The 25,023-nt window shown below is 54.9% G+C and overlaps 1 protein-coding gene and 1 long non-coding RNA gene across 26 annotated transcripts in view; one reads left to right on the top strand and one right to left on the bottom strand.

Moving 5' to 3' along the window:
• Window positions 1-3,747: 3,747 nt before the first annotated feature.
• KIAA0232 (KIAA0232 ortholog) overlaps window positions 3,748-25,023 on the bottom strand; it is an 80,745-nt gene continuing 59,469 nt past the window's right edge. For 11 of the 25 annotated variants that reach the window (XM_081584379.1, XM_081583240.1, XM_081583332.1 and 8 more), the window contains 4 exons: window positions 19,883-23,183; window positions 13,030-13,138; window positions 8,653-8,750; window positions 3,748-6,275 (listed from right to left, as the gene is read on the bottom strand). In XM_081584379.1, the coding sequence (XP_081440505.1) occupies window positions 6,096-6,275; window positions 8,653-8,750; window positions 13,030-13,138; window positions 19,883-23,183 (3,688 nt within the window). In that variant the 3' untranslated portion in view covers window positions 3,748-6,095. Of the gene's footprint in view, window positions 6,276-8,652; window positions 8,751-13,029; window positions 13,142-19,882; window positions 23,184-25,023 lie in introns of all 25 variants that reach the window. The other 14 variants (XM_081584195.1, XM_081582909.1, XM_081582983.1 and 11 more) reach the window with 5 other exon arrangements.
• On the top strand, window positions 6,216-8,680 carry LOC145543465 (uncharacterized). Its single transcript, XR_014080731.1, has 3 exons — window positions 6,216-7,513; window positions 7,607-7,721; window positions 8,074-8,680. It is a non-coding gene; the product is annotated as an uncharacterized LOC145543465 (long non-coding RNA).

Below are 25,023 nucleotides of genomic sequence, written 5' to 3' on the forward strand. Positions count from 1 at the left end.
CTGGAGGGGTCAGCTGAGAACAGGAGCCCCACCAGCAGGGACAGAGAGGAGCAGAGGGGAGGAACGAGGTGGGGCGGCCAGGTGGGCTCGGGGCTTGTCCCCCCACTGGGGGGCAGTGGGGAGGAGGCAGCGTTCCCTGCCCGTCACTGGGGTGGCCCAGCCTGGCGCTGGGAGCCTGGGGAGGCGTTCTCATTCCGCGGTCAGGGAGAGGGTGCCCGGCCCAGGGTCACAGGCTAATCAGGCACCTTCTTGGTGGGCATGCAGGAGGGGGCAGGACGGACCCCTGCCCTCAGGAGGCCCTGTGGTCCGCGGGCCCTCACGTAGCCTGCTCTGGGACGAGGCTGCGGGGGTCCAGGGCAGCCAGGGCCTGTTAGGGTGGCAGCCCAGAGGGTGGGGCCTCCTTTGTTCCCCCCCAAAACAGACCTCTCTTGCTCGGGGGGCCCCACATGACCCCTGGGCTGTGACGGGAAGTGGCCGGCCCCGGGTCTGAGCAGCAGTGGGCCATGTGCCTGTCCCTGCTTGGCCGCAAGGCTGGGGCCCTCCTGCCTGCCTGGTGGCCCTGAACCAATGGGCACACTTGGCTCTGCTGCTACCGCGGCCCCCCCCACCAGGAGGGACATGGTGATCTCGTGACGGGTGAGAGGAGGACTAAGGCGCCGCCTGAAGGCCGCGTGACCGTGCTGGGCACCCAGCCACCTGCGCTCTGCAGGGCCTGACCCTGAGGCAGGGCTTGGCAGCCACTGGGTGGACGGAGGAGAGAAGGGGAGGGGAAGGGGAGGAGGGGTACCTGGCCATCCCAGGGCTGGTGTGCCAGTTTCCACTGACAGCCAGGGCGCAAGGCGTGGACCCTCGCCCAGGAGGGCGTGGCCAGCGGGGGTGGAGAGGGGGCTGGGCCGGGACTTAGCCCCCGACAGCCTCACTGCACGGCTCACGAGGACCAGAAAGAGACCACTTGGTGGAAGCGGCTGGCCCCACACGCTTCATAGAGTGGGGTTTTGGCGAGACAAGAGAGGCTTTCTTTGGGATAGGTTCTGTGGTCAGCGTCCAGTTCGAATCCTGGCTCCACCGTTCACCAGGTGTGAAGAGAGGGAAAAGAAGGTGTTAAGTCACTCTGTTGCAACCGACTTTGTGACCCCGTGGGCTGTGGCCCACAAGGCTCCTCCATCCGTGGAATTCTCCAGGCAAGAATACTGAAAGCCATTCCCTCCTCCGGGGGAGCTTGGGATTGAATCCAGTCTCCTGCAATGCAGGTGGATTCTTTATCATCCGAGCCACAAGCTGTGAGACCTTAGCAAGTGATTTAACTTCTTGCTGCGTCTGTTTTCTCATCTGTAAAATGGGGCAACTGTACCTACCCCCCAGGGTTGTGAGTAAACCCTGCTTAGACAGGTGTCCGGCACGTGGTGAGCCCCCAGTGCTGGCTGGTAGTGTTCCCGGCACAGACAGGGTGATCCCCGCCCCCCCCACCGCATTGCAGGCCAGCTGCAGTCTCTAAAAGCAGCAGCTCACGTCCTGGTCTCTGTGCTTCCTACAGCCCAGCCGGGGAGGCCGCCCACCAGCGGCTCTCAGGGGAAGCTGGGCCCCCCGCCTCCCCCTCTACCAGACCGCTGTGCAGATGAGCTGGCCTCCAGGCCCCCGTCTCAGCCACTCAGCCCACATGCCAGGGCCGCCGGGGTGGCACCTGCAGTGGTACCGACTGAACCCCAGCACTGCAGGCACACACCCACACAGGAGCCGTCACACCTTCGCCATCCACTTAGCTGTGATGCCTCAATTCCTGGGGACAGAAACAGTCTCCATGTGACCAGTTACTGTGCACAGGGCGCCCCCCGCCCCGCTTCGGCAGGTGGGTGCCCTTGTGGAGCTCATGATACTTTGTAGAACCACAGTGAAAGGGTGGAGCTGATGGCTGGTGTGGCCGTAAGGCACACACCTGTGCCGGGATGTGACCGACGAGAGAAGCCCTGGACACAGCGGAGGGCAAGCTCCTGGGATACCTCCCGTCTCCAGGGACACACGGCCCCTGCTGCACTGCCGGCCTCTGGTCCTGCCTCCATGCGGCAGCCACTCGCCACCACACTGACCACCCAGCCCGTGCCGGGGCCAAACGGAGGAAGAGGTACGGTCCAGCCGGCGAAGGTGATGGGGGCATGCCGAAACAATACCATCCGATGCTTTGTCTGCAAGTCAGCGCTTGGGGGCTTACCTGGTACCAGGAGCTGCTCTAAGAGCCGGGCCCTAGGCTTCCCCTTACAGATGTCCTCTCAAATCGGGCTGCTTATGGACTTCGCAGAAAGCGGGGCTGAGGCGGATGGTCGGCTGGCTGGGAAAGTGAGGCTGACCCCTTTAGCTTGTCTGCAAGATGCATGCTTCAGAGATCTACTGTCTATAAACGTGGGAGAGCAGCTCTAGCCTCTTCAGAGGGAGATGTATGTATGTATGCTAAGCCACTTCAGTCGTGTCCGACTCATTGGAACCCCATGGACCGTAGGCTCCTCTACCCATGGGATTCTCCAGGCAAGAATACTGGAGACGGTTGCCATTTCTTACTCCAGGGGATCTTCCTGACTCAGGTTTCGAACCTGAGTCTCTTGTGTCTCCTGCATTGGCAGGCAGATTCTTGACCACTGCACTACTTGGGAAGTGTGTAAAAACATGCCTGCACATCCCAAAAGCCAGAAGGACAGGCCGAACACAACTCAAACCCTCTTGCTGATGGAAGGCGAGTGCTCACGTACGGATGCTGAGAGAAAAGGATGTCTTGGCTCACACACAGGTCCATGGGACCGTGCGTCCGTGTGGACATCCATCCAGCGGCAGGCCTCCCGAGGGCTGGAACTGGCCTTCCAGAGCCGCTGCCCAAGGAGGCCCGTGGTTAAAGGTCGTCAACAGAGAAAAGCGACTTAGGGTACTGAACAAACATGAGGGGAACTTTCTCCATGTTGGCAGAACTTATTAAATCCATATAATCGAATCATAAGCTGTAAAAGTGACGCAGATCATTACTGACAATGAGAAGATATCTTGCGGAAAAACCTATTTCTGAAGCTACAGAAGAGCAAGTGTACTACAGCCCTTACTGTAAATGTCCCTCTAGCCACGTACACCCACAAACACACTCAGCTGTCTAGGAAGGTGTTTTGCATAAAGGTTAGAAGCTATCCTCTCAGGGTGATGGAGGTATGGATGAGTTTTCCTTTATACTTTTAAAATAATACATTGCTTTCTTGAAATGTACAGTCATTATGTTAATATAAATACACATTCCCCCCCACCCCCGAACAAAAAGACTAAGCTTTTTCTACCACCACAGGACAAAAAGCTGTGTTCTTTGCAAGATTCAGGCAGTACTGTTCCTAGGGGTGGGAGTGGGGAGGGAGGTAGGCTCTTTTCTCAGCAGGATTCAAGCAGTAGTTCCTAGGGGTGGGAATGGGGGCTGCCGGAGTGGGGTAGGTTCTTTTCTCAGCAAGGCCCCACCCACTTTCTTCTCCAGCAAAGCAGATGCCAGCACTTTCAACAGTGCCAATAGGAAGAGCTAAATAACCTTCATCTGGAATTTAACACATTATTGACTCAGGGTGATCTTTGCAGAAATCAACACCTGTGGGTGTTATGTAAGTGGGCGTTACGAAAGGTGATTTGTTACGTAAGTGAGTATCAACATGATTTCTGGTCTGTAAGTTGCTAAGAGGAGGCTGGTGTTCTTTTATAAAAGAATCTTTGCTGCGATAAACAAAGACAACCAACGGCTTTTTAACTTTTTTATTTGGTGTTAACTCCACAAGAAAACAAAACAAAAAAAAAAACCGGTTACTCTGGTGTACGTGAAATCAGAACGATACAACCACGGGAAAAGAATCTCAGCCCAGGAATGGGAAACTGGTGCTTCAGTGCTAAGATGTGCAACGCGCTTCATACCACAGTGCGTTTCAGCGTTTTGCCAACTTTTTAAAGAGATGCTTTTTCTTTGTGATCACTCACTTACAAAACTGAAAACCACAACTTTCAACTCTGCAGCTGAGAGCCTCTGGGCTTCAGCCACTTATCTATGAAAACAAATAAATACGTAATCTGGTCACTCCCTCGCCCACTTGCAATCCATTCCCGTTCCCCGTGGGAGGTGCGTCGCCTTCCCACCAGTGCGAGGAGGTCTGCACCGTGACCACCTGGAGCCTTTTCATGATAAAAAAAAAAAAAAAAGCAGCTGTCCGAAATCACCGAGCTAAAGGTTGTGTCTGAAATCTATTTATTTGGTCTCGGCTACAGGAGCAACGATTTCTAGGATGATCGTCACTGTAGTGATTTTTTTTTTTTAGGAATTTTACAACTTCCAATTCTTTTTTGCCTTTGCTGTTAAAAATTATATTTCAGTGCAGATGCTAATCAATTTTTAGGAAGCTCTGGAAGAAAGAAAAATACATAAACCCTTATAAAGTTTGTAAATAAATAACAGCAACATAAAAACCTTACACACGCGCACACACACACACACAAACCCACTTTAAAGTGTCAAAGATGTGCTGTATAAAAACAAACCCTGACGTGTGGTGAGACCAAACCCCACGGCCCATCAGGTTTCCCACAGTGAGGACAGAGCGTGCCGGGGTGGGGGTAGGGGGTGACTCCACGGCCCTGGAGGGAGTTTCCTGTGTCATCATGAAGGCAAGGCAACGAAACCCAATGCTTGAAGCAAACCACGTATTCTCGGCCAGCTCAGCTCCCAGCTAGTACGTTTTATGTGGCTAGTGCCCGCCAGCATCAGTGGTGGAGCTGTCTCATCCAGTTAAGACTTACCGACGTTACGGACACGCTCAACTGATCTCACACGTCGGTTAAAAAAAGAAAAGTAACTTTAAACATTTAGGCTTTGCAAATATTGCTCCTTCTAACTTCAGCCTGTTGCACGGCGGCGTGAAAGCTTAAGGAAGTGACCGTCGTGAAACGGATGGGCCTGGACAAGACGGACCAAGCCCTGGCTTCCCGACGACACGGGCAGGCGGGCCCCGTGGAGCCCTCACACGGGTATGGGAGAACCAGGACTCTGCTCCCCGACCCGCCACACACGGAACTTGCCCAGAACATTCTCTCAAACACAAAATGAGATCTAAGCTATGCTAAGTCAGAGCCACAAGAGCAGCCAGCTGCTGCAGCCAAGGTCTCTTTGGGGTCGTGAGGTGGCCTTTGTTGCAGATCAGACGTTTACAGTCTCAAATTCTGGGGGGACTTTGATTCCATGTCGGTCACCGCAAGAATCTCACCCGCAACTCAGGTCCTCACCGAGTTTTGCAAGACTCACCGCAAACAACCCTGACCGGTGTCTGGGGGCAAAGAAACTGCGACGTGAGAGCGGGCTGGGGTGCGCTGCCCCGGCTGCCACCCACCTGGCCTCACGCGCCACCCCATTCCTCCAAGTCCTTGGCTGCCTCAGCTAGTGAGGAGGTCACCGACCATGGCACTGTCCATGGTATGTACTCTAGGGGAAGGATCCTAAGATAGAAAACACAGTATTTTTGTTAAGTCTCTAAAAGCACACCCTTGCAGTTCCTATGTTAAATGTACATGAGATTTTTACTGAATGGAGACGGGGAATGAGTCACCCGGGCTGTCCTCTGGCCTCCAGAGACAGGCACTGACCCGCTGCAGGGGTAAGCGTTCACAGCCCAGTTCGGAGAGGACAGAGGCTGCGTGTCCCCGGAGCCAGAGTCTCTGAGGAGTGGAAGTGGGCGCTGACGCTGCAATGCTAGCAAGGGGGGCGGTGACGGGCTGCGGCCGGAGGGGGGGCTGCGGCAGCGAGGGGACGCGGAAGGCAGTGATGCTTCTAAGACGAGCACATGCACACCCGTTCTAGTCTAGTTCAGAGCCAAGAATGTTAACAGCGTGGAAGAAGGGAAAAAAGAAAGAAAATCTGCAACAGGACAGCTGTCCTCAACTCTAAAATAAGCAAGAAGAGAAAGATAATTACCGATCTGAACCAGTTAATCGAAGAAGAAGAAACCTAAGTTGTTGTTTTAGATTAACAGGTCTCACAAAAGGGTACTTTCCCCCTCACATAGCAATTTTAAAAAATAACTTGGACTGCTCTGCGGGGGGCGGGGCTAGAGATGAGTCCGGGAAAAGAGCTCCTCCTCGCGGGGGTCCGCCCACTCGCCTCCACCTTCGGAGCCCGAGTCGTCCGCGGCGGAGCCGGCGCTGGAGCGCGGCGCGCTGTGGAAGCCGTTGGGCCGGGCTCCGGCGTCCGGGTCTGCCGTGCACCTCGCTTCATAAACAGAAGACACCTGGGGGGAGAGGGACAAGGGACGCGTTTTCGAAAGGCCGCAGGAGGGGCCGGGGAGACTCTCTATTCACATACAGAGGTTAGGGAACAAACTGTTGATCCGTTCCGGTGGAGAGTTACCAAACTCTGAAGTTTTCCTGTTTGAAAGCAAAACGAACAAGCTCTCTCTCCTGACCTGTTAAGGACCCCAGACCCTGATTCTCCACGTTCCCGCCCTCTGGAGTCTCTGAGCGCGGCCTCGCCCTCCTGCGGCTCCCATTCCAGGGGCGGACAGCAAGCAGACCGATCCACCCACACCCCTCCCAGCTTCCCGCTACGCTGACCAGCTGGAGCTGGCAGGGGACGCTGATGGGGCTCCCGACAGGAGCAGCGGGGAGAGCAGTTCTTTTGAGGAAATGCTAAGAGAGCTGGGCCACAGAAAAAGCAGAGCTGGCAGGGACCCTGGGGGCTGTGATTCTGAACTAGGGGCCCACTGGCATGGGGGACCTTTTAGAGACACTCTTGGTTGTGTGGGACTGCCCCCCACCCAGCAGATGGGCACCATCTCTGGCCCTCGGGACACAGGCTGCAGGTGTGGTCCCTCCCCAGTCTCAGAAGCCAGCAATGCTTCCCTGCACCCGGCATGGTTCATTAGCCACCTCCCCCTCCCCCGACAGTGACTGGGTAATTCCTCTCGCTCCCCCAGTGATGAGCAACGCCCCTCAGTCATAGTAACTAACAAGCCTCCCCTCCCACCTGCCCTAGTGGCTAGCAGAGCTCCTCCCTGGTGGTAACCAGCACCCCCTACTTACTACAGTAACTAGCGATGCCCTGCCAGTCATAGGGGCTTAGCAACGCCCCCACCCCCTCCCCAAGCACCCGCCCCCACCCACATCTCCAGATGGCAGTACTGTCCCTGGTTGAGCCCCTCTGGAGAAAGGAGCACAGAAAAGACTGCCACGCCAACGGGGAAGCAGAGGACGTGGGGGCAGAGCGGCGCGCAAGGGCAGACACAAAGGCCTGGCAGGGAGAGTGCATCCGGTCCGTGCTCAAGGGCAAAAGGACATCGCGCTCAGCGGTGGGGGGCTGAGGGCACGGCTTGGGCCGACACGCAGGCTCTGGCTGCGCGACGTCAGAGGCGTGTTGGGAAAATCTGTGCTCCTGTGTGCTCGGTCATGTTGGACTCTCTGAGACCCCTGGACTGGAGTCCCCCTCCCCTTGCCCCCCGCCCCAGGCTCCTCTGTCCACGGGATTCTCCAGGCAAGGATACTGGAGTGGGTTGCCGTGCCCTCCTCCGGGGGTCGGGGGGAATCTTCCCGACTCAGGATTGAACCTGCGTCTCCTGCTCGGCAGGCGGGTTCTTTACCTCCTGAGTCACCGGGGAAGCCCCTCAGAATCTTTCCGGGCCTTTAGTTTTCTCGTCTGCAGTCTGGCACAACAGCACCCGCCTCCTGGGTGACTGAGTGAGGTAACAAAGTGCTGCTGTTGTGCCTTGTGGTGTGAGAGAGACTGTTGGGGGGTGGAGGGGCAGGTGGAAGCAGGAAGCCCGTGGCGAAGCCCACGCAGCGGTGCGGCAAGGTTGGGGGGGGCAGTGTGAATGGTGGAGGCAGGAGAGGCCGGAGGACTGGGGTTAGCTGAGAGGTGGGTGGGCGGGACGGGCACACGGACTGCGGACTGCGTGCGGAGGTAAGGAGGAAGAGGGACCAAGAGCGAGGAGGTCTCGGGACGGAAGCTGGGGTGGCGGTTGGGGGCAGAACAGTCACGGAGCTGGATGCAGAGAACGCTGGGGACGCCCCAGACGCCTGTCTTGATGCATTAAGTCCAGCAGGTCCAGGAACACAAAGACCACCGGGGCGCTCAGTGGAGGCTGAGGGGGAACTTTCACAAGACTTCGACTGACACTGACGAATCACGCCGAGAAGCCAGAGAGGCCCCTTTCGACTCATTCAGCAGCCTGCCTAACCAGGCGAGGTCTGGGCCCTCCCTCAGCTGGGCCCCCAAAGAGCTTGGGCTGGTGGACACACAGTGCGTTCAGCTGCTGCAGGGCCACAGCGGAGCTGTACAGGGGCGAGGGGCGGGCAGGGCACACTCGGGGGTGAGTGGAGGGGCTCCTTCCTGCTGCGCATTTTGAAAGACGGAAAGGGTGTCCACCCGAGCATCTTAAGGGGGAACCACAGGGTCAGCCGTGTGTGGGGCAAACACGCTCTGGCAGCAGGGAGGGATGGACTGGAAGGAGAAGGAGGGTGGGGAGGCCTTGGCAGTGAGTGGGAGGCGAGGCAGACCAAAGGGTCGCAGCCGCAGAGCTCGGTGACGGGGGAGGCAGCCGCGAAACTCGCGGGTTGTGCGGGGCGCTGGCGGCCACTGCAAGTTAGTAGTAAGGAGGAGGACAGTCCACTTACCCTATTAAAATCTAACAGACGCTCTTCATTACTGGGCATTTCTTTAACATCTGGATACTCTTCTATACCATTCTCTCCCTTGGCATTTGTATAACATTCTTAAATCATTTTGAATGGAGAAGGGAAAAGAGGGAAAGGGGGGGAGATTTCATTAAGACACAGTCATGAAACGTACCACTCTTGTTTCATTTTTTTTTGCTGAACAGTCAGATCACTAAAAGCAGACATGGTCAGCATCAGCCAGCCAGGTGTGCGCCAGGAAAATGTTAGGCCAGTTTTAAAAAATGCTTCTAATGACTTGCTCATGGAGTTTAAAAAAAAAAAAAAAGGCCAGCATAACCTCACAGTCTTGTTAATCCCACCATGAGACACTCTCTCAACAACACACTCATATCTCTAAGTGACAGGTCCTGGGAACACAGGATAAAAAAGGCCCGCAAGGCCCCGGGGGTGGACGTGGTGTGGAGGGAGACGGATGACGCACCATGAACACGTTCCTGGAACAAGGGGACAAACGCATCTCAGATGAGAGGAGGGGGTGACGAAGAGAACAGAGCAGGGCAACAGCCTCTCTGTTCGTCCTCAGCTCAGCACCAAACTAAGCCATCTGAGAACAGGGAGGAGGAAGAGGAGGGCCGGACTGGGGAGGGCTCGGGACTGAACGCTGGAACTCGAAGGCAACAAGTACGAGTCATCTAGTCCCGTGGTTCTCAACCCTGCTTTCGCGTGCAGATCACCTGGGGAGCCTTAAGACCAGCCTGGAGCCCCAGGCCCCGCCTGAGACTTGGCCGCCCTTGGGTCTGGGGCAGGCTCTGGTCTCAGCCATTTCTGGAGGGGCTCCCCAGCCCACTTTAACCCAGATCAGCCCCTAGGCGCCTTTGCTCTGTGGGAAGGGTGCAGGGGAGGGGGCCTGACGTCACGTGCGTCAGCATCTGGCGGCTGGCAGTTACTGCGCGATCAGACAGGACCCGTGGGGCCCACGGCGGCAGGGCCAGCTCGAGGACCGCACCCGCCCGCCACCCCCGGGGGAGGGCCCGCGTGCCCTGTTTGGCCATCCTACGAAAGGCTCTACTCTCCGCAACCTTCAGTTCCGACAGCCTGGGGCCCTCAACCTCCCCGGTGTGGGTTCATGAGAAACCCCAGGCTCTGTGATGAGACAGGTTGTCAGCTAACTCGGGAGGATTCTACTTAACTGTGCTGTAACTGGAGGCAAATTACTGAAAGAGCCCCAGTGCTCTCATCTCTAGAGAGATTTCTGTGCAAGTTAAGACGGGTGCGCAGCCTTAAGTTCAAGGCTGGCACACATGATAAACATCTTCTCGAGCGCTGCTACCCACAGCCCTGGCCTTGGGCCCACCGCCTTGGGACAGCTGGTTAAGACGCCCCGGCTCCACCGAGGCAGGAACCCAGCACCCGGCCTGGGCCATCAGTTTTTCTCGGCTCGCCTGCCAAGCTCTCATCCTCCCCACACCCCACAGCACTTGGCTACCCCTTGGATGAGGTGGGAAGGTGACTATGTCCTTGGCTGGGACGTGCCAGTAGATGGAGCGGGTTTCCCCCAACCCCACCGCTGCCCCATTCTCTTCCTGCTTTAGGGGTTCTATGCGGACAGAAGGGGTCAGTGGATGCCATGGGCATCAGGAAATGGCATTGCTGACTGCTGTCAGGGTTCTTCATGGTCCCCATGTCCCTGGTGACCATGGGCCAGGCCAGTTCTGGGCATTTTAGTCTTCACAACTATTCTCTAAGAGAGCCATCACTTTCAGCCTCTTTTTACAAATACAGACCGCAGAGACACAGAAAGGCCTGTCACTGCCCAAGGTCTAGCAGCTGGTGAAGGAAGCACTGGGTTCCAGCTCACCTCTGTCTGCTGAACCCTTAACTGTCACCTGCACCGAGTCCCTGCAGGGCCCTCTCTCTAAGACCAAAAGAACAGGGACACTCTTCAAACCCAGTGCATGAGCCCTGCAGACGGAAGCTTGTGACAGCCCAGCAGAGGCACACAGTCCACAGGGTCCTTGTGGCCGGGCGCCCTGGGCACAGCAAGTGCACTCCTGCTCCCACCTGGCCAGTGCCCCTGCGTGGACCTCTGTCCGCACATGGTCTCTGCTGTCACACGCCGCCTGCCAAGGCCCCTGCGTGGACCTTGCCTGCAGGTAGTCCCGGCTGTCAACGCTTGGGTGCTGATCCTCTGGGGTCCCTGTGTTTCCAGCACCCAGAACAGTGCCTGGCATGAGCTGAGAGTGCGAGAAGGCTTTGCCAAAGCAGCGTGCGTGTGGATGCACAGCAGGGCAAAGGGGGCTCCTTCGCTGCTCCGGGGCTGTGCCGCCGCCGTCCAGGGCCTCCGTCTCCCGACTCGCTCAGAAAAAGGGATGATCCTCCTCCTCCCCCACAGGGAGGCTGGGGCTCCCGGGTCGGGCCCTGACTCAGAACTGCGCAGGCTTCTTATGAGGCGTGAGGGGTGTCAGAACCCTCAGGAGCGAGGAGAGTCGGCAGGCCTGGCTGCTGAGTGCGTGAGAGGCCACCTGCTCTCTGGGCTGAGCTTCTCCTGAGATTGCGCCCCCCCACCCCCACCCCAGTCTGGAAGAACCAGGCTTCGTGACATCACCACCTGGCAACCACCAGGGGTAGCTGTGAGCGGCAGGTCATCTGAAAGCCTGCCTACCGTGCTTGTCCACTGAGAATGTTCCTGCACGCCACACCGCAATTACAAAGAGCTCCGTGTGCCATGAGCCGCGTGCAGCACCTACAAGGCACGGCACAGAAACCAGAGGCCAAGAGCTGGAGCGGCTGCCTCGCTAGTGACAGGAAACTGAGCCGAGGTCACCAAGACACCCCCACGGCCCAGGGATGAAGCCCAACCCAGGGTGCTTGGGAGTTACCCCCGTGCCACCCCCGCCCTGCCCCACCCCGGACGGGCACCTCCTGGGTGTGGGGGCCCCCTGGCCCTCCTCGCCCATGTTTCCCGTGACCGCAGCTGGGACCCGCTCAGCCAGGGCACCGACAGGACTCAGGTCAGGGTCCAGCCTGCACTCCTATTGTCCCCGCATCTCCCGGGCGCCGTGTGCAGAGGTCGCTGGAGAGAGAGCACGCTTGGACCTCAGGGCTACAGCCTGCATGCAGGCCTGGGCTGAACGGCTAGTTCTGGGTGTGCCATCTGAGGCAAAACCAGGCTTTTTGTGGGGGCTGTAAAGACTGAAGCACCTTGGAAATAATGAAAAGCGGCTAAATATTAGCTAATGGCAGAGGAGCCGGCCTTCAACAGAGGCTGTTACATAAAAAAGATGCTGGAAAGGAAGACTCTGCTGCCCTCACGACCCTCGAGGAAGGAGGCCAGCAGGGGTGGGGAGCTGTTTCTGTGCCCACAGGGCAGAGAGGAGACGCCGACAACCCCAGGTCCCCGGTCGGCTGAGGCCGGGCCATGAGGGCACTGCCCCGCGGGCAGGGAGGGGAGACGGGACACACATGTGAACATGCAAATGCCAACCAGAGCCCGAGTTCCTCCCAGGGCTCTGAGCGGAGAGACCGCGAGACCAGCGCTGCAGCCGGCGGAGCCCAGGCGACCACGGCAGGCTGCACAGGGTCAGCCTGCTGAGCTGACCGCTCGGCTGCCTCCTCAGTTCTCACCTGCCCCAGAATGGCAGACCCAGGCTGTTATCGCTTCCGAGGAGGCCCTCCCTGGGAGGTTCATGGACGAGAAGCCATTCCCCAGTCTGCCCCCGTGTCCCTCTCCCTGGTCTGCCCTAGCGCCCTCCCACGGCTTGCTGTCACGGGAAGTCACTCAGCAAACTCTGGCCTCCTCCGCACAGCCCCCTGGGGCTGTTCTCTGCTCTCCTACCCTCACAGGTGCCTTTATCTTGTCACCCCAGACCATGGCAAGAGCCCAGGAGCCCCGGCAGGTGCCCTCCAGCCTTCCCATTCCTTCACTACTCCAATTCTGTTGCTAGAATTGCTTTAAAAAAAGAAACGCACCCGACCTGACACCCTCCAACGTGAGCTCTTGTAAGTGGCCCTCTCCTCCCTGTTCAAACTCCACCTAATGCGGCAGAACTCGTGAGCCTGCTGACCAGCTAGGCTTGTCCGCTGCTGGTCTCTCCAGACTTGCCTGGGCCCGGGGGGACCCCTGATTCCCACCGACCCTCCCGCCTTTGCCCCTCTCGCTGGGGGGCTTATGTGTCTCCACGGGCTGCCCCGCCCTAGGCTGTTGGGGTGTAAGAGCGGGGTCCAGCCCGCGCACACCTAGTGTTCCCAGTTGGCCCTGACCAACACTTGCCACACAAAATGCTTCTGGACCTATATTCACAGCAAAAGGAACAGACTGCTCTTTAAGGAGTTAAGAGATCTGAGCGGGTGAGGGGTCACGTTAGGTCTCCTTACCTTCACACTCCGAGGCAGGGAAAAGAGGCGAGTACAAGGCTTTTTCCCACCAGGTTTGTTTCTCTTGACTTCGGTTCATTCCATGCACATCAGTGTTCAATACAGGGAACTGCTTAGATTAAACCAAACACAGACCAAGTTTACAAATTTTCAAGATAAAATGGAAAATTCAGGCATTAGTAACTACTGACAGCAAACTCAGGATTTTTTTAATTGATGATTTATTTTTTACCATTTTACTGGCTTCCCTGATAGCTCAATTGGTAAAGAATTCGCCTGCAATGCAAGAGACCCTGGTTCAATTCCTGGGTCGAGAAGATCCACTGGAGAAGGGAAAGGCTACCCACTCCAGTATTCTTGGGCTTCCCTGGTGGCTCAGCTGGTAAAGAATCTGCCTGCAATGTGGGCTCAGCTGGTAAAGAATCTGCCTGCAGTGTGGGAGACCTGGGTTTGATCCCTGGGTTGGGAAGACCCCCTGGAGAAGGGAAAGGCTACTCACTCCAGTATCCTGGCCTGGAGAATTCCATGGACTGTATAGCCCATGGGGTCGCAAAGAGTTGGGACATGACTGAGTGACTTTCACTGTTCTACTAGACAAGGTGAACAACAAAAAAAAAGCCATGTTGACAGCACATAAAGGAAGTTTTTCTTAAAAAAAGCACTGATACTGGAAATGGAATACGAAAAATACAACAAGATTATCACAAGACAAACACAACAGGAAATAGCCTCAAGGAAAGCACGTTTCTAGATTTTGGAAGAGCAGAGCTAGTGCGGTGGCCCTGAGCCCCCCCCCCAAGTGTGGGGAGGATTCTCTTCTCCTTAACGCACTCAGGCAGCAGGGAGTCAAGCAATACCAGCCTAATGGTCTTTACAGCAGTGATCTGCTTCAGTGAGAACCAGACGGAAGCTGAGACTAAAACCAAATACCCAAATGGACAGTCATTCAGGTTCAAAACAGGAAACGGACGTGCAAACAAGAGGAGGGCGGGACTCCGGAGCACAGGAGAGACCCTGCAGCCTGTGCAGGCCCCCCGGCCGGGCACAGTGGAAGGCCCACGCCGGGGAGGGGGACCAAGTCCAACCCCAGGCCCCACCCTTCACCTGCAGAGCTCTCGCGCTCCAGCAGGACACCCCCACCATCCTGGGCGGCGAGGGCTAGGTGCAACGTGGCCATCACGTGTGATCAAGGAGGGCCCAAGCAAGTGGTCCTTAGAAGATGGGGCGGGGCCAGCCGTGGCCACCATGAGTGCACCCCGGTGTGCTGCGGACAGGGCAACCCCGCCCCCCGCTCCTTTCCTGCTCGGCCTGACACCAGGCCCTCCAGGGTGAGGCCCGCTTTGGGCATCTCTGCATCTCCGCACCTCCCACCACCCCTCACAGCCTCAACAAAGGTCTGCTGGATCGATGCACACGCCCTATAAACGCTGCACAGACCTTTGTTTTTCATCACACGGTCAAGTTTAAAACCTGATCTGTTTCAGCAATCAATGATCTTCAATTCCCTGATAGGATTTTTTTTTATTCTAAACAATGTAAATCACCTTATCAAAAACTTTTTTGACTGAGGAATGTGTTTATTAAACTAAATGGGAAATATATGTCAGATCTTGATTTTCATTTAACTTTCCAGAAATACTCCTCAATCAGAAACTGAAGAGAATTTTGTTCTGTCTACCCAGAGCAGTCAGTTCACCTTCAGCATTTTCTCTTGCAGCTTATTCTAACAATAACGATTAGTTAAGCTATTAGACAAACAGATGCCCAGGTCAACTGCACCGAAGAGGCTGGGGTTAATGCAAATGAAGCCAGCAATGTGCCAGGTCTGCGGTTAATTCGAGGTGATGATTCCTGCGTCAGGCATGCAGCTCACAGCACTGGAAGGCCTCTCTGGAAAGCCCTGGCCTTGTCTGCACGGCACACCTGTCTGCATGCAGATCCTCAATGCTAAGGACGGCTCCCTAGATAAACGTGTCTCCATCACCCAAGGCACTACTGAGGGGCAACGGATTTGAAGGGAACCAGCTCCTACCTGAGAAAGAGAAACTCCCGGGGCGGCTGTGGAACGATCGAGTGTTTATTCAGGTGGGTGCAGCTGGACCGCTTATCTTTTAATCCTTTCCTGGGATTTGGGGTGTGGGGTAAAGAGTAAGAAAAGGGAGAGGACTCATCAGGATGGACAGGGCAGGTGAGGAAGAGCAGGCTGGAGGGCATCAAGGGACAGACAGGTGGCTGGGTCAGCGTGGACAGGAGGAGATGAGGCAGACACAAACCGACCGGACAGTGAGTGCGAGTGCAGGAGCCGCATCTTGCTGACGGGTACCCCTCCAGGAGGAGGGCTGGCAAAGAGGGGGGATGCCACGTCCGCTGGCCTTAAGAAAAGCTCCCTTCCTGGCTGGAGACCCTGATGGTCCAGCACACCGCTCCCGTGGCCCTGCTGAGACCACCGTTAGTTGGGTTGTGCAGTTTCTGCCATCGTCTTTAAGTTTTTCTTCTGCATCCTTCATTCGAGTGTCAATTCCAATGGCGAGGACTTATTCCTCCTGGTTTACACTGAATACGTGGTCAGTGCATATGCATTACGTTATGACATCTTTCCACTTAGCTATTTCCAGCGTTGAAGACTGCATGCCAAAGATGACCAGGAGGCCTTGCTTGAATAATGTCTGTTTAATGTATTAATTCACCTTCTGCCATGGCTGAGAATGAAAAGAATGAAGACAGGCTGGAGGAGACGGAGAACAGTACGGAGCACAGCCCTGGACGATCGGCACCTCTGTCTCAGCTCCGCTCCCTCCCCTCCAGGCCACTCCGGGCTCGCTTGCTACCTGGACATCTCTCTTCAACGGCGCCTCGGCACGGAGGCCTACCCTGACTCGGGGGTTCACTGCGGCACACTGCTCCGGGCACCCCCGTCCCTCCACGTGCTCGTCCGCTCTGCCTTCCCGTGGCACAGGCGTTCTAACGTACGCAGAGCTTCCCACTGCTCACGGAATGTACCTCCACGGAGGCAGGAGGTGCATCTCTCTCTGATCCTTTACACCCAGCACCTAGAACGGTGCCCAGACAGAGTCGGCTCATAACAAACATGTGATGGATGAAGGAAACAGTAAAGAGGGAAGACGTGAACACTCTCTGGAAAGCCTTATCGGAAACGTCTGTGGCAGGAGATGTAATGGTCAGTAATTCTTCAGGAGATGAAAGTTGGGTAAACGCTCGCTGCTTTAAATCCTCACTGAACACTCCTGCTTCTGATGAAGAGACCGGAGTCCGGAGCTGCAAACAGAGCCCGGAACGGTGCCCTCGGCCACAGCCAGCTCTTGTTATTCGCGTCACAAAAGCAAGAGGAAATGAAGAGACGCCCTGCCCCAGAGAGCCCAGCAGGGACACGACTGTCGTGGTCCTCCTTTCTGGTCGGGAAGTGCATGGCGGTGGAAGGAACTCCGGCTCTGGCCCTCACACGGGGATCTGGGGCGGGTAGCCCATGCTCTGGGCCCACGTGCCCTGAGCCGTCCCAGCAGGGGGTGAATGTCACTGCGGGCATTAGGTAGGGGGGTGGTGGCAATAGAGGGCACAGCGTCTGGCGCAGGTGGGCTGGGCCCTCACGCCCTCCGCTCGTCAGAGCCCCTGACCCCCACGGCACTGCTGCCTGTCACGAGGGACGCCTTCCCCTCCTGGACTGCAGACTCCTGGAGGCATAACGGAGACTCTTGCTGCTGCTCTGGGCCTTCGAGGGCACGACAGGGAGTCAGCCATCGAGCAGACGACAGAGCGGATGCTCCTGCCACAAGGTCACGCAGAGCCGGGCACCGAGGCATGCAGCTCCTCACCTGTCCTCACCTTTCCCTCACACCTCAGCTGCCGCCAACCTGCACAGGTGAGCCGCTCACCTGTGTGACTGCTGCTGCTTCTGCCTGGCGTGCCCCGCCTCCTCCTTTCTGCCCTGGATGTGCAGGTCTGTGCACCAGCCTCCTCCACACTCTCAGGCTGGCTCGGTCCTCCTCTGGGTTCCCACGCATCCTGTGTTCACCCTCCCCGGGCCACCACCCCTGCCACCTCAAATCATGTGGGCCCAAACACCCTCAAGGGACTTCCCTGTAGCTTAATTGGTAAAGAATCTGCCTGCGATGCAGGAGAGCAGGGTTCGATCCCTGGATTGGGAAGTTCCTCTGGAGAAGGGAATTGTAATCCACTCCAGTGTTCTTGCCTGGTAATTCCATGGACAGAGAAGCCTGGCGGGCTACAGTCCGTGGGGTTGCAAAGAGTCAGACACGACTGAGCAACTAACACACACAACACCCTCAAATGTAAGGAACCAGCTAGGAAATTTTAGTACCTCCAAATGATGGAATAACATGCAGACAATAAAGAAGGGTGATTCTAAATAAAGTGTCATTTCAGTCAAAAAAAAAAAAGGTCGGACCGAAAAAAAGTAGAGAGAACATATGTGAACATGTATGTGCTTCCACAAGCACGCAGGGTTCTCAGAGGCACTCACACTCAAGAGTGTGAGCTGGGACTCACACTTGCGGCTGGGAAGGGAACCTGTGCACCATGCACACGTCCTCCTGGAATGCCCGAATTGGAACCACCGCAGAGAATGCCCTGCACGACGGAGAACAAATCAGCTGCTGGCAGACTGTTCTTCAGGACCAGGCTGAATCCCCCCGGGGCAAGGACAGCCTCCGGTTCACTCAGGGCACCTGCCGCAGGGATGTGCACAGGATGGGCGAGTGTTTAATAAATTTGCTGAACTGAACTCAACTAACCTTTTGAAAAGGATTGTTAATTCATGCTCCTGGGTACCAATTCTATCAGAAATCCTACATTCTAGACCACCTGTGCTCTAAAACAGATGGGCAACTGGTGACTTTTAAAAAACAGAGCCCTGCCCTCTGCAAAGACTGCCTCACTCGGGGAACTGGGAGGAAGACGACCTGGCTGGAGATCTCCGAGATGGACAGGCAGCGTGAGAGTGAAGAAGCAAGATCCTGGCCCCAGCCTGGCCCCAAACTGGGGCCTTTCAGGCCACCCTCAACCTTTCTGCAGCTCAGATGAAGCTACGAGGTGGGAGCTGTAGGCGACGACGCTGAGAGACCAAGGCTGAGAGGACTGGCGATGGCGAGGGTCCTCCGAGGACTTAGCGGGTGCCCCAGACCTGTCAGGTTTGCTGGGAAAGATTGAAGGCGGGAGGAGAAGGGGACGACAGAGGATGAGAGGGTTGGATGGCGTCACCGACTCAACGGACATGCATTTGAGTAAACCCCAGGAGTCGGTGATGGACAGGGAGGCCTGATGTGCTGCAGTCCATGGGGCTGCAAAGAGTCAGACACGACTGAGCCACTGAACTGAAGAGACCTGTCAGACAAGCCTGAGCTCTGGTAACACACAGAGACGTCAACACACTAGGAGGTGGAGGCCTGTGGTGGTGGCTGTGACGCGGACTCTCCTTCTCACTCTTTTTCTTCCCTCCCCATCTGGAACCAGGCAAGATACAAAGTACATGAAGGAACTTTTAAGGATGAAAGGTGGGGCGGCCAGCAAAGAGAGGAAGGCTAACAGCGTTATACTTTTTTGTTGTCCTGAGCAGCTCAGATGTCAGTGTTTCGGTGGGGTTCAATTCCTGTCTGAAGATGCCCAGGCAAGCGCCTCAGAGAGGGATTCTTGGGTCACTGTGGGGGCTTCCCACCACCGCCTGCACTTAGGGCCACACCGAGGCACCGACCGGACACATGAATAAGGTGTCACCTGAATCCACGAGGAGCTCACAACTTAGCAAAGAAGGGACACCGATGACTCATGAAAAATGGCCAAGGCAACGAAGAGGAGAGGCATAAAGCACAGGAAAATTAAACGGAGGGAGAAATGACTTCTGCTTTGGGTGCAGAGAAGAGGAATGGGGGGCGTGGGAGCAAGGGGGCGCCTCGCGGAAACAGCTGGATGGAGTGCAGGACGATGGGTGCAAGGAAGGGGTGACCCAGCTGCTCTCCAGCCACAGGTGGCCTGACTTTTCAACACTTCCACCCGACTTTTTAAAAAGCTGCCCCTGGAAAAGGGCCAAGCACCGCGGTACCAAATGACGCGTGAAAACGGGCAGAGCCCCAGGCTTCTCCTCGGGAACAGGTCATCGCCTTCAGTGTTACTTCTTGTACAGTTTAACCTCAGATCACTTCTTAGCAATAGTCAAATGGTACAATGACTCTGTTAACAAAACTATTCCTATTAACCTCATTTGATAGACTAACCCATATAGTTCACATAACTTCAGGAATACATACTTTGTAATAAGCAAGGGTACCCCTGCAGGGGTTCTATGGAAGTTATTTTGTTACATCTGTATTGAGGGTTAATTGCTACATGTACCACAAAAAATTTCAGAGAATTCTACAGAGATGTAATTTATCTTACATGTAAAACATAACTTTTTATAAACTAATCAGTGTTGCAGAGACAGTAAGACAGGCTTCCTACTTCAAGAAACCCTTCGCCGCTACTTCTGAGGAGCAAGGGGCCTTCCGAAAAGTGGAAAAGTGAACAGCCACTTCTGGATTCATCAGTTGTGAATGCTTTGCTTTAAGCATAGCACATGCATGTTAAGATCACACAGAAACACCTCATACTCTGATTTATTTAAAAATGTCATTTTGCTGCAGAAAATGTCAACTGTCTAGTTCAAATTGATAAACATCAAATCCACGTTAAGTCCTTATGTAAAAATCGTAAGGATACTAAGCTTTAAGACATTCAAGCTAAATTCCCAATAATTTAACCCTATCTTTTCTTTGCCTGAAATGGCTGTTCTTAAACTCTGATCAAATACTTTCACCAAGTACTGATCCCCACTGACACGTACCTCTTCCAGCTGTCCTGAAGAAACTGGATTATCTTCATAAGCAGGGAACTGACAACCTGCTTTGCAGCTGCAGAAATGATTAATTTCTTCCTCGCACTGGGCCATTATTTTACAATTTGCTTCTGGGCTTTCCAGGTCGATCTCCAGAGGTTCACTCATGCTGCACTCCAGACATGGGTTCTGCTCTCCTGCCGGCAGGACCCCGGCCGACTCCTCCTGGGAATCCAGGGACGTCTGGGCACTCTTCTCCATCCCAGACTTCTTTAACCTGGGGAGGAACTTCCCAGACTCAAGCTCGGACTTCCCGTAGTAATGGCCTTCTTTCTCTGCATCCTCTTCCAGGGGTTTGAGATCTGCCTGTGGATCTTCGAATGCATCGACTTGAGAAGGAATGGGAATATTTGCTTCGTCTCTCTCGGATTCAAATTCTGACTCGCTTCCTCCTCCGGGGGAGAGTTCAGACGCAGAGATTGGGCGAAAGTGAGTCCTGGGGGAGATCCGGATAGCCCGGTACTGTGTTCTGTCGACGTCACATATCCTGGGGTGGAAAACTTCGCTGTCGGAATCGGAGCAGAGGATTGATTTCGGTTTGAAGCTAGGACTAAAAGACGCAATTCCTTCGGGTTCAAAGGAACACTCTACGTGGAGAACTTGTGAAAACGGATTGCTTAAGTCAAAGGAAGAGAAGGGATATTCGAGTCCAGGATCTTCAACTTGAAAGTTGCCACAAGCTCCTAGTAAGTCTTCATGGAAGATGAAGGAAAATCCCTTATTCATTCCGTTTTCCCCGCTCTTGGGCTGGTCGTTCTGTTCGAAGGACACAAAGGGTTTCCATAACTGCCTGTGACCGGGAGCGAAGCTGTTTCCGGGGGTCATAAAGACATCTGTCCCCGCTATGGTCACCACGTCGGAAGCGGCACACTGCAGCAAACTTCCTTTGGCGTGACTGGGCGGCACGACCGCCCACTCCCCATCGCTGTTAAAGGTTTTGAGCTCCCCGTAGACTCCTCCCAGAATGAATGAGTTCTCTTTGTCTTGGGCCACGTCCCAAGGTTTCGAGGGGGTAGTATAGTCCCCACCATCCACCTTTGACAGCTCGCCGGACACAAAGGCTCTCTTCTCCAGGGTTTCTTTCTGGCCCTCCCACAGATGGTATTCTGATCTCTGCACGGCCTTGTTCGGCTCCTGGAGGGGCTCCACTGGAGCCTCAGCATCCAAACAGCAGCAGTAGTTATTTACATCGGTCGGAAACAACTCCTCATCAACTCTTTCTATTTCTAGCAAAGCTGCAGAATTTCTATCTGCCATCTTTGTCCAAATGTCTTTGATAACCCCTGAGCTGTAGCCATCTCCACGCGGACTGCCTTCACTACACATTTGCGTAGTTTCGAAGGTTTTGTTCTCTGTTTTTTGTTCTAGCTGAATACCACAGACAGATTCTAGTTTAGATTTTTTTTGGAAAACTAATGTTGGGATTTCTCCTAAAGTCCTACTGTTTTGCTGGCAAGTTTCATCCTGCAAAAAATCTAGGAGTTCTTCATCTACATAATTGGACGAGACTCTAGGAACTACATAATTAATATCCTCTGCATTAAACTGTGTGGGCTCTTCAAACTGGATATTTAACGTCTCATTGTCTGAACGTGTTTCTTCTGAATGGGACCACGGACTACAAGTTCTTGTTGAAAGATTAGAACAGTGTTCATTTTCTTCAAAGGCACTATTTTTGGTCCATATTAGTAATCTAGACTGTGTTTTCCCAAGCATGTTAGCACTAGAATCTGTATTTTCATTTCCCAAGTTGAGTGTTTCAAAAGAAAATGGTAAAACAGAATTACTGCATTGCACTTCAAACACTGAAAAACAAGAGTTTATACCAGATCCTTCATTAATATCTGAAAAGAGCTCGTGATTGCCGGCCAGCAAATGCGGATTGAGCACTGTGCTGTCTAAGGTCGGGGAGAGTCGAACCGGGGAGTCTCCCGCAAAACTCTCCCCGTCAGCATCGCCGGAGCTGGACGAACAGCACTCCCAGAACTGGGCCAGGCCGCCGAGGTCTTGCAGGAGAAAGCCCTCGGCGCCCACAGAGCTGGTACAGTCTGTCCATATTGCACGTTCCCCTTGCAACTCCAATCCATCTAACACTATGCAACATTCTGCCTCAAAATCTGTCTTCTCTTTGCTTTTTTGTCGAATCATATTCAAAATCCGACTTTCTCCTTGCGTGGTTTCTGAGGCACCAGGATCCAACATGGATTGGTCAATATCCACTTCGTAGAAGTGTGTTAATTCTGACAGATGAATATCATCCAAGTATTTGTCGTCCTCTGGCAGAGGACAGAATGAGGTCCCAGCGAGGTCGATATCCTCATTTATGACTGCAGGCATTTCTACAAAATGACCATCGATGAAAGTACCTGCTGCGAGGTATGTTTTATGAATATTATTGTTGCTGATGCAGAGACCGTGCACTGACTCAGACAACTCCTCCACTGCCGCTGAGGTCGCGTCGCCGGCGTCTTGCCTGTTGCGGTACGTGGTCTCCAGTTTGCTTTTTCTGCTCAGAGGGACGAAGTACTCCGCGATGGGCTCGGTGTACCACAGCGGCTCCTCCTTGTACTCCCTGTCTGTCCTGCTCTCCAGGAACAGGTCTCTGCCCTCGGCGCCCCCCGCCTCCTTCCTGCCCAGCTCCTTCAGCGACCGCTTGCCCCGCTTGCACAGCTGTCTGATGGACCCGCCGCCGCTGCCGCCGCTGCTGCTGCTGCTCCCGGCGTGCGGGACTCTCTCCGCCCTCTCGCCGTGCTTCAGCGAGAGCCGGCTCTGCCCGCTGCGCGCGCCTCTCTTGTTCCGGATGTCTCGCGCCTTGTGCCGCACCTTCACGCACTTCGCGGCCGCCTTTGACTCCCCCTGGTTCCCGCTGGAGCTCGAGCCGGCTTCGCTGGAGCCAGAGGACCAGGAGCGCGGGCGCGTCTTCCCGTCGGGCCGGTGCCGGCTCTGCTTCTTGTACGGTGGCGGCGCGGGCCGCTCCTCGCCGGGCGCGTTTCTGAACCTGTTCTCCTTCTCGCTGTGGCTTCGGCCGCTCTGCGTTCTCCGCAGGCTGGCGGGCGCGTCCCGGGTGGCCTCGCCTTCGCTGTTGCAGTCCTTGGGGGAGGGCGTGTCTGTGCTGGCTGGAGGGGCTGTGGACGATGAGGACGAGCTCGAGTAGGAGCCGACTGCGGACTTGTTGGACTTGTTCCACACAGTCATGATTTCCTGCAGGCAAACTGGCTTCTCGGACAGCGGTGGAAACGCTTCATAGTACCTGAAAAAACAAGCAACAGACTTCAAAACGGGGCGCTCAGACGTATCCGATGTAGTAAAACAACATCACCCATCTGAGAAACGGGGTATTTCATTTCAACAGAGTCGATGTTTACACGTCATCCACGAGTGAGCAACTTAAAAAAAAAATTGAGAATCAAGTAAACCTTCTTTAAATTTAGGTCCATGGATCAAGCACCTTCAATGTTCAACACCGAGATAAGCACAGCAGGAATCCTTAGAGAGTGTGTTAAGATGACGACTTTAAACTTCGGATTTTCATAAAGTCCCAAAGTACACATGGGATACGGTGGGAAGAAGCTAACATTCTGATAGGGAGTATCTGAATGTGACTCTCAGCTCACTCACTCTGCTTGTGACGTTAAGCTGCTCACGCAGTGTCACGGCCCGTTTCCTCACCTGGAAATTGGGGGTACCGTGGCTTCTGTCACAAGGCTGTCGCACGCGCACTAGAAACAGAGGCGGGTGAAGAGCTGAAAAGCTAAGCAGTTTCGCACACACGCTCTGAAGCCACACTCCCCGAGCCTTGGCCTCACTCTGCTCTCTGCCAGCTCTGAGACCTTAGGCACAGGTCCTAAACCTGTGGCCTGGAAAACGGGGTGACCACAGTCTCTACGTCACAGAGCTGTGAAGAGGGGAGGAATTTACATGCGCGGTGGGTCGGAAGGGCACCTTCGCTGACTGTCACTGTCTCCTTCTCAGGAGCCAAGTGTGACGCCCAGCTGGTTAAGCAGGCCGTCAGAAATGGCAGCGATCGTGGGATTCTAGGGTTCGGGAAAGGGGATGGATGCTGGTGAGGCCCAGAACAATCAGACGAGGTGGACCACACCTGAGCCTGACGTTCCAGGCGTGCTGCGGTCTGGTGAGCACCGACTGTGCGGCGTGGGAACCTGGGTGAGGATACGAAGACACCCACCCTGCGCCTCGTGAGACCAGCGGTTATTGCAGCACGGGGCGGGAAACCAGGCAGGCTGGCGTCAGAGGGCTTGGAGACAGGGTTTCAGTTTGCGAGGAAACTGGTGGCCACGGAGGGTTTCAGGGCGAGACAGACCAGACTGGCAAAGGAAGACTCGGGAGAGTCAGACTGGCGGCCAGGGCGGGGACTCACTGCGGAGGCCAGTCAAGGTCACACACGGAGTGATGGAAGGCCGGGTTTTCAAGGGCCTATGCTGGACTCTCCTTTTCAGTCTACACCAAGCTGCCCGATGGAAACATATTGTGAGCTTTGTAAGTCGTTTTTAACGTTCTCGGAGTCCCGTTAGAAGTGTAAGAAGAAACAAGTGAAATTAATTTCGACAATGTATTTTACTTAGCCAAATACATCCACATGATCATTTCACATATACTCAATAGTAAAAACACTAATGTAATGCTTTACATTCTTTTTTATATGAAATCTTTGGACTCTGGGGGTCGGGATGCAGACAGCTCATCTCCATCTGAAACAGCCGCGTGGAGAAAGGGCACCAGCCACACGTGGCCACACCTACCACGCCGGACAGCACACACCACAGGACCAACAGCATCCTACTTTCTCCTTAAGATTTACAAGTTTGGAAGATTCCCATGACACATGTGATAAGGAAGTCTGCTTACAATGCGACCAGTTTAAATACAAACCATTTATGAAGAAAGACGGAAAAGCGTCCTTAGGAAACAAGTCTGACACTGGTTCATGACTTGCCCCTGTTCCCTCTGTAATCAGCAGTAGGAAGCTGGCTTCCTTGTACGTTAAACAAGGACAAGCCTCATTCCCACAGCTGCCTCAAAGGACTGGCGATGAATTTCAAAGGGCATATATGAACGGACCATAAATAATA

Source organism: Giraffa tippelskirchi, chromosome 1 (genome assembly GCF_054371585.1).
Source record: "Giraffa tippelskirchi isolate mGirTip1 chromosome 1, T2T-mGirTip1v1.2.pri, whole genome shotgun sequence".
NCBI lineage: Eukaryota > Metazoa > Chordata > Mammalia > Artiodactyla > Giraffidae > Giraffa > Giraffa tippelskirchi.